This window comes from Sus scrofa, chromosome 3 (genome assembly GCF_000003025.6).
Source record: "Sus scrofa isolate TJ Tabasco breed Duroc chromosome 3, Sscrofa11.1, whole genome shotgun sequence".
In the NCBI taxonomy this organism is placed as follows: domain Eukaryota; kingdom Metazoa; phylum Chordata; class Mammalia; order Artiodactyla; family Suidae; genus Sus; species Sus scrofa.
In genome coordinates, this window is record NC_010445.4 from 45627172 (window position 1) to 45640627 (window position 13456).

General features: G+C 49.0%; 1 protein-coding gene across 2 annotated transcripts in view; it reads right to left on the reverse strand.

The window, feature by feature from the left end:
- LOC100620627 (two pore calcium channel protein 2-like) overlaps positions 1370 to 13456 on the reverse strand; it is a 42531-nt gene continuing 30444 nt past the window's right edge. Inside the window, exons 12-19 of one of the 2 annotated variants that reach the window (XM_021087048.1) lie at positions 12213 to 12277; positions 10849 to 10936; positions 9656 to 9725; positions 7001 to 7217; positions 6811 to 6901; positions 3719 to 3832; positions 3374 to 3498; positions 1370 to 2188 (exon numbers count right to left, since the gene is read on the reverse strand). In XM_021087048.1, coding sequence (XP_020942707.1) covers positions 2043 to 2188; positions 3374 to 3498; positions 3719 to 3832; positions 6811 to 6901; positions 7001 to 7217; positions 9656 to 9725; positions 10849 to 10936; positions 12213 to 12277 — 916 coding nt within the window. In that variant the 3' untranslated portion in view covers positions 1370 to 2042. The remainder of the gene's footprint in view (positions 2189 to 3373; positions 3499 to 3718; positions 3833 to 6810; positions 6902 to 7000; positions 7218 to 9655; positions 9726 to 10848; positions 10937 to 12212; positions 12278 to 13456) is intronic. The other variant, XM_021087049.1, reaches the window with a different exon arrangement.

Sequence of the window (13456 nt, forward strand, 5' to 3'; positions counted from 1 at the left end):
AGTTTACCCCATTATTGGAGATTTTTTTGGTTTTTGTTTTCGCTGCGCCCATGGCAGGTGGAAGTTCCTCTGCCAGGGATCAAACCCAAGCATCTGCAGTGACAGCACAGGATCCTTAACCAGCTGTGCCACAAGAACTCCACCCCATTACTGTTTAATGTTGAACATGTAGAACAGTGAATAGAACAATGAATAGGTGAATTCTTCAACAGAACAAGAAAAATCTATAGTACAGAACAACTAAGAGCACTGTGAGTCTGTATCTATCGATATCTATATCTCAACCTGAAACACCAGTTAAGTAAAAAAGCAAGTTTTTGAACTATATATGGAAAATGTTTGACATCCTACTTAAGATTAAAAAGGCAATTGTATCATATTAATATGCGTGATACCCATTTAGTTCCAGAAGGAAAAACAACAGACTCAGCAGTTACCACGGAAGAGTGAAAGGGAGAGGAGTGAGGAGAAGACTAAAAAGCAAATTTTTGACTTTTGACTGTATTTCTATATTGGATGTTTTACCATGACTGCATCATTTCTAATTTAAAAATGCCCAGCATATATTCAATTTAAAAAAAAATTAGATTGCTACTCAGCTCAGTTAGCATAATCCTTTACAGAATGATAAATTTAAACATACAAAGAAATAAGAGAGGTCTAAAAGGATGGCAGGAGTCCACGAACCCCATCAGATAGGTCAGCAAGGCCCCCACCTCCTGGGAATTCCAAACACCGATGACACCAAACACCAGGCTTCCAGGTTTTAAACCAGGAAGCACCCTATGTGAGCAAACACTGGACACCACAGTCAGCAGTGCACCAACCCTCCCCTGTGCCACAGTCTGGGGAGGGAGATGCCATCTGCCCTGAGTTTGCAGGTAAGCAAGTAGGGCACAGGTTAGGTGGCACGGTTGGTGGGGAGCCGGGCATGAAGCCAGTCCCCCAGAGGCCTTGGCTCTGCTCCTACACCAGAGGCCACCCTCAGACCAAGGAAAAGCCTCTCCCAGGCCAGGTTCAGTGGCCACCCTGAAACGTGACATGTGACCCAGGACCCTCTGCACTCAGAGATCTCAGGTCAGGAAGTCATGTTCCCCCCACCCCCCTTCCTCAGGGCAGAGCCAGTGGCAAGGTCTCTGTCCTGACAACCCCGGAAAGGATTCACTTGCTCAAAATGCAGTTGTGGTCAGTGGTAGCCAAATCCATAGAGACAGAAAGGAGAACAGAGGCTGCCAGGAGCCAGGGGAGGAGGGCCAGGGAGCTGTGGGTCAACAGCATGGCACAGAGCTTCAGGTTGATGACAAAGTCCCAGAAGCCTGCTGTACAACCATTGAATACACTTAACGCCGGGGAACTGTACACTTAGAAATGGTTACAATAGTAAGTTTTATGTTGTATATCTTACCACAATTAAAAATGTCTTAAATAAAAAAATACAGTAAAATAAATCCCTTTAATTTCCCAGAAGGAGTAGGTCCCGGTACTGAGAGATTTCCAGCTGGGGCAAAGTGACCAAGAGTAACCTCAGGGAGCAGCTTACTCAAAATCTTGCTATAACTGTAATTTAATTTAAGACACTTTGAGAGCCGCCCCCAAAAAAGAAATGATTGTGACAGAATTTTACCTTCACATTCATATATTTCTTCACTTGAATAAAAAGCTAGATGACTAGAACATATTCCTTTAGCACATTTAAGTGTTCAAAATTCATTCCTGTAACACTGTAGCACAGTATTGATTTAATAAAATAGCAAAATATCATATAAAAATAAACAAAAGCTTTTATATACCAACAAGAGGACTTAGGTACGTGCATGTGTATGATAAGTGCTCCCCACAATCTCTCCTTCCATCTGTGATCAGCCCTGAGCATGATCCAGGGCAGGACACGGAGCCAGCACTCAGGACCAGGAAGGCCAATTCACAGGCTTATCGCAACACAGAAGGGAACCCAGGCCAGGAAAGCCACCTTGAGGCAGCATATGCCACAGTAATGACAGCTTATCTTGGTTTCCAGACACCCAGGACCTCGCAGGCCCAGGTCAGACACTGTTTCCAAAACTGGGATTCCTGGGGTGCCTGCTGCTGGGTGAGACATTCAGAATCTCCTCCAAAGAAGGGTTTTCATCCTCTGGAGCAATTTCAGACTCAAACATCTGCTGCAGCAAGGCGTCCACGGTCCTGTACCCTGGGAGGAAGGCGAAAGGGGCACATGTGACTTGCACGTGCAGGCTGGAGGGAGACCCCGGTCCCACGTAGCTGGCTTTCCTGAAGGAGGACTCCGAGCCCATCTCACTGAGCTCCCAGCCTTCACAGGCTCTGGAGACCAAGGAGAAGGTCCTCCTGGAAGGATGGAGGAGCAGGCCAGCTGGTAGGGGCATGCCCACACCACACCCCCTGCAATCTACGCTGATCAGTGTCAAGGAGTACCCTGTCCCCGCCAAGGCCCCAACTGAGATTCAGATGGGTTTGGGTTTATCGGTCAATCGTTAATTCACTGAGAATTAATACAGTAATTAATAAACAAGCAGCTATGAAGGGCCCCCATGTCCCAGGCTTGTGGCAAGATCCTGGGGATACAACAGAGAACAAAAAAGGTAGGGCTCTGCACATGTGAAGCTTCTGCAGGGAAGGCATATGGTGATCAGACAGTCGCTCAATGATGAATGTGCAGCTGACATGCACTGAAAGGCAAGAAAGGAGAGCTGGGTGGGGGGGGGGCTGCACAGGAGCACCTGATTTCTCAGGGGGCCAGAGGGCTTCCCTGAAGAAGTGCTGCCTGAGCTGAGACCTGCCAGACGAGGGGCCTTGATTAGGCAAGGGGAGGTGAGAGCACAGGGAGAAAGCAGCATGTACAAAGGCCCTGGGCAGGATGGAGCAGAAGTGCCAAAGAAGGGCCAGCAGGGCTTTAGGGCAGAGGCATGGGGGGCCCTGAGAGAAGTATAGCAGGCTGAGATGCTGGGGGGAACCAAGCATGGAGCCCCAGAGTTCACAGCAGGGGCCCTTGAGCCATGGGAAGGCCCAGAAGGTCAGATCTGCATTCTGGGAACATCTCACTGGCTGCTGTGAAGAGGATGGATTGGAGGAAGTTTGGGGTTAAAAGTTACTTTTCAGGAGTTCCCGTTGAGGCTCAGCAATAATGAACCAACTAGTATCCGTGAGGATGCAAGTTTGATCCCTGGCCCCGCTCCGTGGGTTAAGAATCCAGCACCACCATAATCTGTGGCCCAGGTGGCAGATGCTGCTCAGATCTGGCGTTGCTATGGCTGTGGTGTAGGCTGGCAGCTGCAGCTCCAATTAGACCCCTAGCCTGGGAACTTCCATATGCCTCGGGTGCAGCCCTGAAAAAACAAATAAAGAAAACCAAATTTACTTTTTGATGCAATTCTGAAGTACAGGCCTTTCAAGGCCTTCCTTTTGTTGTCTCCTTCGTCCCCATGGAAGCCACTGTCCTTGGCGTCCACGTTGTCAACAAGACTCCTGTCCTGCATTTCTTCCCTACAGGGAGAAAGAGACAGCATGAATGTGGCCGAGTCCCTCAGCTGAGTCCCTCGCCATCCTCCTAGCCATGGCCCTGTGTCACTCATGTAGCCAGCAAGAGTCCCTGAGAACTGGCACCCCAGGCTGGCTGCCAGGGGGACTAAATGTGCCCAGGACCTGCCCCGCCATGACCACCCATCTCCAAAGTCCAGGAGCGATGTCAGGAAACGCTACTCACTCCTGGACCCCAACTCCGAGTTCTTGGATCTTCTTCTCAATGGCAGTTTCCACTTCACTTTTTTCTAACGAATATGCCACAAAAAATGCCTCCAAGATGAACGCTATGAAAATACTGAGAAAGAGTAAAAGGCAGAGGGTGTTAGGTTGAGTCAGCCATGGTCTGGGCGATGGGGCTCCTGGCTCCAGTGTTCAGGCCCAAACCAAAAGGCCCATCTTTGCAAAGAAAATGAGACATGGGGAAAAAAATGACAAAATGTCTCTCCAGAACTGGGTACAACTTTTCTTCATTTGGAAAATCATTCTTCCTCTACATCCTATTCAAACAGTGACTGTTAAGAAGAAAACTACAGGGTTTTTTTGATGCACAATTTTTAAAGGTTATACTCCATTTATTATAAAATATTGGTGATATTCCCTGTGCGGTACCTTGTAGCTTATTTTATATAAAATTATTTTATATGAATTTGTATTAATAATTATTAAAATAATGAACCCTTGTAGCTTATTTTAGAATAGTTCGTACCTCTCAATCCCCTATCCATATATTGCAAACATACAGAACACTTCACTAGTTTGCATGTCACCCTTGCACAGGGGCTGTTATCATCTCAGGACCATTCCAATTTAGTATATGTGCTGCCATAGCGAGCACGAACATACAATCTATTTTAAGGGGACGCATAGGTCAAATAATCATTGGTGGACAATTCTCCATGAAGGTCTCAGGTTTCTGCACAGTCTGGGTCCTCTGAGCAGAGGCACTGGGAGCCAGTTTAGGGACATGTGTTTGCCTCTGAAGATGCCCCAGGCCGCCCTCTCCCCAAGACCATCCAGGGACCAAAGCCCTCAAGCTCCCCTCCATGGAGACCTGCTTACAGAGTGAAAATGAGGCCTTTCTCTTTTTCTCTCGCTCTGGATGGGCAAGTCCCCCCAGCTACACCACCTGAAGTCTCCTCATTCTGGAACCCCTCATGCAACACATCCCCTGCAGGTGGCCCTCACCTCAGCACTCAGTGGAGATTAAGGTGCAGGGAATGGACCCAAGTATTGCTCTGGCTGCAGCTTTGGCCATGAGAAATAAACTATCTTTGTCTCTGACCAGAGTGTGAACTGGAAATTGGCACTTGCCATCTGCCTCTCCATGGATTAAATCATGAGCCACTGCAGCGGCTGACCTGCAACACCCTCTGAAAGAGCTCAGGCTGGCGAGCAGGAGGGAGGCACTCTGTGCTCTGGGCAAACTGGCAGAACAGGTCTTCGGACAGTTAGCTATTTTCAGGAGAAGATTTTATTTGCCCAATTCTTGCATCTCCTTGTATCTAGACAAGCACTTAAAATCCTTCATGGTGGCTGATGTCTGCTCCCCGTGACTAGCAGTAACCTTCACTAGACCAGCAACAAACTTCTGTAAAAACTGAGGGAGCTCAGGAAGGAAGCAAAGAGCACTTGCCATCTAGCAAACCCTAACAAACTCCTAACAGGGAGCCCTGAGGAAACTCAGGCTGTGAAAACACAGGGGTGAGCTGAGGTGCATATCAAAGGAAGGATTTCAGTGAGCCCAGATCTTTGCATCTTCCCATGGAAAAGCGCTAAATCCCTTAACTTAAGATCTCTGGTTTTTTGTTATTAGCAGTGATCTTTTGTCCCTGCTACCTGCCCTTTGTTGCAAAAACTCCAATATATCTTAACTCCCCCCTCACCCCCTCAGAGCAGTTTGCTCAGGGTTACTTGAGATGCTGCCTCTCGGGCTTAAGTCCTCATTTTGCCCCAAATAAAACTTGACTCTCATTTTTTTTTCTTGGTTTTTTTTTTTTTTTTTTTTTTTAGGCCACACCTGTGGCACATGGAAGTGCCCAGGCGAGGGATCGAATCAGAGCTAAGCCACCAGCCTATACCACAGCCACAGATCTGAGTCGTGTCTGTGACCTACACCACAGCTCATGGCAATGCTGGATCCTTAACCCACTGATTGAGGCCAGGGATTGCATCCTCATGGATACTAATAGGGTTCGTTGAGCCACAACAAGAACTCTAACTCTCAACTTTCAGGCTGTGCATTTTTTTAGGTCAACGTAAGACGTCACACTTTGTCAGTCTATACACATGACATATATGCAGGTTGACCTGTCAGCTTGTGAGTAGGGGGAGTCTTGATCCCCTCATCACTTTGGACTTAATAGGAGGAGGGCAGCAGGAAAACCCATAAAGGCTTCACATTGCCTGGGCCTGTCCCCGAATTCTGGAAAACTAGGGGCCATTCAGGAGGCATTTCTCCCTCATTCGTACCACATGTTCCATGCAGACTGCGCAGGATGAGCAGGTGTGAGCAGGGCAGCCTCTCTTCACCCTCCCTCTGCTGGGATGTTCTGGAGCCCGAGTCAGCAGGAGGGTGGCCAAAGCCCATGGATAAAGAAGGAAGGAAGACCTGGGGCTGGGCCATCACACTAAGAACTGTGGGCCTCAGGCTCTGAGAGGGGAACGACAATCAGACAACATCTCAGGGAAAGAACCCACGTGATCAAGCAGGTCCCATGAGGCACAGGAGAGCAAGAACCAGCACTTCAGGAGCTGGAAGAAAAGCCCTTCCTGCAGTGCAATGTCACAGCAGCTTTCAAATGGTGACTGAGCTCTCCCCTTCTCCGGGAAAAGGGGTTAGGACAGAACTGGAACTGATGAAAGAACCAACAGGGGCACGTTTCCGCTCTACCTGTGCGAGGACAGGCGAGGACCAAAGCTGGACGACAAGGACACTGAGTCTCACAGGTTCTAATGGGTCCCAGGAGTTGGGAGGATTTCAGTAGAGGATGGACGCAATTCCCAGGGATGCCCTAAAGGTGATCCAATCCCACTGGGGGAGGACAGAGACACCGGCCAGGACCCCAGAGCCCTGCTGACCCAGACAACCTACAAGGCTCTGAGATGTGTATTACACACCAATGTGCCTGGCTGGCTGGGACTGAGGCGCACAAATGAGAACCAAAGTCAGACACCTCCCCTCCTCATCCAGCAGGGGAGATGCGACGCACCCACAGGGAGCAGGGAGGTTCAGGAGGGGCATCCAGAACCACCCAGGTGTCAGAGCAAACTCACTTAACAATGAGGATGACGACCACGACATGGAAGACGATGAAATACAGTTTTGCTGCCTGGTGAGTCACGAGGGCAAAGCCATTGGCGATAAGTGCGAAGCTAAGGAAGCCGACCTTCCAGGAGCCGAGACCTAATCCCCCGTAGTTACTCTCAGCAGCCCTGGCCCCACCCACCTGCATAGAAAGGATATTGTGCCACTGGTTCACCACTGTGAGCTCCACCAGCAGGACGAGCGAGGAGGCCAGGTCGTTGAAGTTGTTCCTGCAGTACCTGCCTTGGGCAAACGCTGAGTCCTTTAAGGCTGGGTTCCCACATGCCAGGGCATCGGGGCTGGCAGAACTGGGGTCAAAGTGCACTCTGCCCTGGAACACTTCCATCCCAATGATGGCAAACACGTAGTAGACCACCTGGGGGTGGGGGCAATACCGGTCATGGGGGGCACACAGGGTGAGTGGCGTGTCAGATGGGGAGGACATGGACACAGGTCAGCCCTGCGCCAAGGGCCAGCAGAAAGGGCTGCTACCCTCGTTCCAGGGATGGCATCCCCCCACCCACCACTGCCCCCAGCCCTCAGAACTAAGAGTTCCAGCAGCATCAGGAAGAGGGTGGCTGTTCAGGACATGGTACATGGCCAGCTAGACCCCACCATGACCTCTCCTGCTGTCTCCCTTTACAAAGCCAAAGTGAAGTTGCTAGCAAGTTAGTGGGTTAAATACTCAATAAAATAATAGTTAGGCCTCTAGGGGGAAAAAATGGATCTTTACCTTGTTTTTTATACCAAAATAAATTCCAAAAATACCAGGAGTTAAACATAAAAACAAAACAAAACAAAACAAAAACAAAAATTAAGTAGAAAAAGGCCTTATAAGCATGATATAAAACTATAAGCTACAGAATAAAAGAACAACAAAGATGACTACCTAATTAAACTTTTACACCACCAAAAAAAGAGAGAAAACAACAGAAAGCCCTTACTGAGGAAAAACAAAAACAAGTGATAGATGAGGAAAAATAACTACTCTGCATACAACCTACCGAGGGCCTATTTCCTTCATCAATGAAACACTCTTCCAAAACACATAAAATACAACTAATAGAAAAATAAACCAAGGCTCTGAACAGGCTGCTTATAAAAAATAAGTAGGGGAGTTCCCATCGTGGCTCAGTGGTTAACAAATCCGACTAGGAACCATGAGGTTGAGGGTTCCATCCCTGGCCTCGCTCAGTGGGTTAAGGATCCAGCGTTGCTGTGAGCTGTGGTGTAGGTCACAGATGCGACTCGGATCCTGTGTTGCTGTGGCTGTGGCAGCAGCAACAGCTCCGATTAGACCCCTAGCCTGGGAACCTCCATATGCCGTGGGTGCAGCCCTAAAAAGACAATAAGTAAATACATACATACATACATACATACATACATAATAAGCATAAGTGGCCCAAAGAACATGCAAGAGACACTCGGCCTCATTCATGAACCACTAAAGAAATGCATGTCCAAGTGATGGAGTGCCATTTCCTCACCCAGCAGGTTGGAGAAGACAGAATGAGAAGTTTAATAAACCCAGCTGTGAGGATTGTGGGGAGACAGATGCTGTCATACACTGGCATTTGGAATATCAGGGAGCCCATCTTTTGGAAGGCAATTCGCCGCCATTGAGCCAACTGGTGAAGACTGTCACCTTGTGACCTAGCAGTTCCATCCCCAGGAACGTACCCAATAGAAATGCTCATGGAGGCAAAGATACATAAGGAATGGTCTCCACCCCATCCATCACCTATGGTGGCAAAGAGGTGCAACCTCCAGGGCTCCGTCAGGGGCGGGGTGGGGGGGGCGGGCTGGCCACCTGTGTTCTTGAGTGTCCCTTCTGTGTGATACCTTTCCTCACAGCAGAGTTCACATGGGTGCCTGTGTCCTCCAGGACATGTGACAAAGACAATGCATAGAAAAAAGTTGTGCAGCCTTCCATAAGGATGACCCCATAGGACACAACACCTAACTAGATACGCACATGTGTGGGTAGGACATCCTTACTGTATGTATGCAAATGTTTAGAAAATGAGAATCTCTGAACAATGGTCACCTCTGCGTGGGCGATGGGAACGGGTGACCTGCAGCCCACCTTTCGCACTTCTGGACTAACTGAATTCTGACCACTGTAACGGAGCAGAAGAGTAAAGAACCTGTCGCAAAGCATCCACTCTATATTCGAGCTTCCTCATCCATGAACTTCCTCACCCACAGCAAGGAATCAGTCCTGGGCAGGAGGCCCCAGCCCCCTTGCAGCCTTGCATGGATATATTCTGACCACTGAGGGTCTCAAGGAGCAGATGGGCTTTCCTCACAGCAAAGGAGGATCCAAGGCCAGGAGTGCAGAGCCCTGGCTGGAAGGATCCTACATGCCTGAGAACCACCTGCTGGCTGGGAACACCCACTCGGACTGTGGGTGAGGGAGAAACTGTGATGGGGTTAACTTCCTGAAGTTGCAGTGTTCATTACAGCAGCCAGTGGACCCAGACTGCCATATACCCATCTTTCTAGACATTTGATATTTCTAAAAATGGCTCCTAGGAGTTCCCTGGTGGCTCAGTGGGTTAAGGATCTGGCATGGTCACTGCAGCGGCTAGGGTTGCTGCTGGGTTCCATCCCTGGCCCAGGAACTTCCGCACACTGTAGGCATGGCCAAAAAACAAACAAACAAACAAACAAACAAAAACGGCTCCTAGAAAACAGTGAATCTCATTGATTTCATCTCCCTTTCTCTCCCTTAAAAGAGGGTTTACGAGAGCCTCTAGGAATGAACATCTTACCACCTGCTTCACACAACAGCAACGGGACAGCCCTACTCACCAAGACCAACCCACCAAAAGTCAGCATCGTGGGGCCGATGTTAATTAAGGTGATCACGATCACCCGGAATCTGGGATAAAACAAAGTTTCTGACATCAGGCAAAAGGAAGATGTAAGGAAACTGACACCACATTAGCGTGTGTGGTTTAATGCCCCATCTGCAGCCCTGGGCCTCTTCTTTAAATGCTGTCAGGCATCTGCCTTTACACTTTTGTCAGAATCAGTCCATCTGCCAAACTGAGGGAGGAATTAACTTGTGTCTCCCCTGAAGTAAAGCAAACCATGAGAAAGGTAATCACAGAGAGTTTCACCGCTATGACACCAGGTGGGTGTTGAGGCGGAAAAACCACCCATCCTCTTCTCCTCCTTTCTCCCCCCACCTCTTTCTTCATCAAAAATCCAGCCTGGGAGTTCCCGTGTGGCTCAGAGGGTTGAGAACCTGAATAGTACCCACGAGGATGTGGGTTCAATTCCTGGCCTTTGCTCAGTGGGTAAAGGGCCTGGCATTGCAGCTCCAACTGGACCACTTCCACATTCCGTGGGTGCACCCTAAAAAAAAAATTAAAAACAAAACTCCAGCCTGTTTTAAGGCTGACCTGGAGGCTTGGGTTGAAACCTGACTATTTCGTGGGGCAGCAGGCCAGTTGTGGGATGGAGGTATTCCCCCACTCCTTGAAAGGAACCTGGCCTTTCCAAAACGGAGTTTTGGAAATTTCCAGTTTTGGGGGTCATATTCGTGAGGCCTTTCTCTAGCTGTACACCTGTAGGGGAACTACTTAACCTCTCTGAGCTTCACTGCCATCACTTGTGATCTAGGGATCATGAAAGCCCCTACATCAAGGGTTGCTGGAGGGATTTAACTAGACAATGGTGGGCATATTCTGTTAGCATAAGCTGTTATCCTGACCACGGACCCTCTCCAGGCCGCATGCACAGTTGAGGAACCAAGTCGCAGGGATGAAAATGATGGATAGGATCTCTGCCCTCAGGCAGCCGCCACGTGGGTGCTCTGCAACCTCTTCACGGGCTCCCTGCCCTGCCCCACCATCCCCAGAGAACCAAGGTCCTCTATACAAGTTATACCCTGGGTGCACAGCTGGGCGCATTTTTAGTTCCCAGGCAGGGTGGTTCCTGTCAAGCCCCAGGGTGGAGAACCGCCCAGGTGCAGCTGTTTCACCCAGCTTCATCTTTACCTCTGAATGCTGATGATGACCCTTAAGAGCCGGAGTATCCTCAAAATCAAAACAATATCCAGTATCTGCTGACTGCTGTATTTTCTTGCTGCAAAAAGAACACAGTCATCTAACATTCCATTTTCTGAGCGCCTCCGGCTTGTCCCTTTCATTCAATGAGGTCTGAGTACCGCCTTGAATCACTGACTCTGCCAGCAAATCAGAGCCAAGCTGGGTGTCCCCCTCCAGCCCAAGAGCTAAGAATCACGAGTGTAGGAATACACTGCAGGCCAGCATCAAGAAGAGGCTGTGGGTCCCAGTCTACAGAAGAACACTTTCAGCAAGCCCTTCCTCCTCCAGCACTCATCTTGCGCTTATGTTAAGAAGGTACTCTATCTTAGGAGTTTCCACTGTGGCTCAGTGGGTTAAGGACCTGACTAGCATCCATGAGGATGTGGGTTCTATCACTTGCCTCACTCACCAGGTTAAGGACCCATTGTTGCTGTGAGCTGCAGCATAGGTTGCAGATGCGGCTCAGATCCCACATCTGTTGCTGTGGCTATGGTGTAGGCCGGCAGCTGAAGCTCTGATAAGACCCCGAGCCTGAGAACTTTCAAATGCCACAGGTGTGGCCCTAAAAAAACAACAAAAACAAACAAGAAGAAGAAGCTTCTCTATCTCTAAATAATCACAGGGAGGTGTGTGCGGGGCAGTGGTGGAACAAGAGGGGGAACAAGAGCAGGGTAGAAAGAAGAGGGGGTGGTGGGCAGAGACTAACACAGATTTCTTGCTACAGCTGTGCTCTGGGTCAGCGACCAACACAGGCAGAGGGTCAAGGATGAGCCCTGAGACCAAAGGCAAGAGCAGTTTTGGAGAGGTGACCAGGTGAGGGTTTGGTGGGGAGATGCCTACAAATGAAACCTTGGAGTTTCCATTGTGACTCAGCATGTTAAGAATCTGACAAGTATCCCTGAGGATGCAGGTTCGATCCCTGGCCTTGCTCAGTGGGTTAAAGGATCTGGCATTGCTGCAAGCTGCAGTGTAGGTTGCGGACAAGGCTCAGATCTGACGTTTCTGTGGCTGTGGTGTAGGTTGGCAGCTGCAGCTCTGATTGGACCCCTAGCCCAGGAACTTCCCTACCCTGAGGGTGTGGCCCTAAAAAGACAAAAAAAAAGAAGAGGAAGAGGAAAGAAACCTACACCACACAGCTAAACACAAGCAAAGCTATCATCCCTCTCCAGAACATGCAACATTTTTACTAATTCTCTTATGTCCCCAGTGCCTCCCTGCAACCCCCTAACAGTGCAACGTGGATGTTCTACAAAGATGACTGATTGAACACATGATCCTGGGAGGCGGGGAAGCTGAGAGCTGGTGCCACTGACCTGATCGGATGGTGGTGTTGGCCACGGTGGCCACCAGGGCTGCGATGATGATCAGTGTATCAAACCTCAGAAAGAAGAGCAATGCCGGAGAGGAATCAAGGGAAAGGCCCGTCAAGCTCAGGATACGATGGACCCTGCAAAAACCCTGAATCCCATCTCTTAGGCAAAGCTATGATCCAGCCATCAAACTATTCTCCATAATTTTTAGGGCCGCAGAAACAAAGCAAGAAACACTGTGTTGGCTCATTTACTGCCTGCTCCAATGAACCATCCAAGGAAACGGGCAGGAATCTGCTAACTCCTATCATTCTGTCTTCCAACATACCCACATACTCACAAGACTGCTGTGACATTTCCAGAATACATGGTATCATCTTTCTTGGCATTAATTTTACTAAATGCACCGCAACTGTTTATTTAAAGGGGAAATTCATCACACTGCTACTTTTCTGATAATGGTGCGAGAGCCATGGACGACATTAGCCAGTCTCTTGGGCCATATATGCATCCTAGCGAGTTTCTTGGCATAGGGAGCAGCGACCACAGAGATCCAGCCCTGCCGAGCTGTGCACTGCCAAAGCTGGTGACCAGTGATGCCTGACACTCAGTGGCACTCGAGATGCTTTGTAGCATGGGGGTGATACTTTGAGACCAGGAGTCACACAGCCTGGAGAAGAAAAGGTCAAAGGAGACACATCCAGCCCAAGAAAGAGCTTGCAAATGGTCCTCAATGTCTAACCACACAGGCCACATTTCCTGGCTAGGGAGTGGGCCGGGGCGCCATGAAAGGAACACTGTGTGACATTGCAAGATCCTTTCCAACGAGTTCTCATCATGGCTTAGCGGAAACAAATCTGACTAGTATCCATGAGGATGCCAGTTTGATCCCTGGCCTCGTTCAGTGGGTCGAGCATCTGGGGGATCCGGAGTTGCCATGAGCCATGGCATAAGTTGCAGACGTGGCTTGGATCCTATGTTGCTGTGGTCATAGTGTAGGCTGGCAGCTGTAGCTCTGATTCGAGCCCTAGCCTGGGAACTTCCACACACCATGGGTGCAGCCCTAAAAAGCAAAAACAAAAAAAAAAAAAAAAAAAAAAAGACCCTTTCCAAATCCAAGATGCTATGATCTGTGATTCTAATTTTAGCTGGTCATTCACACTGACATCATAAATAACAGCTCTGACAACCAGATGTTCCCCAGCCCTCAAGATTTCATTATAAGAAGCCTCAAAACTAGGCAGCTG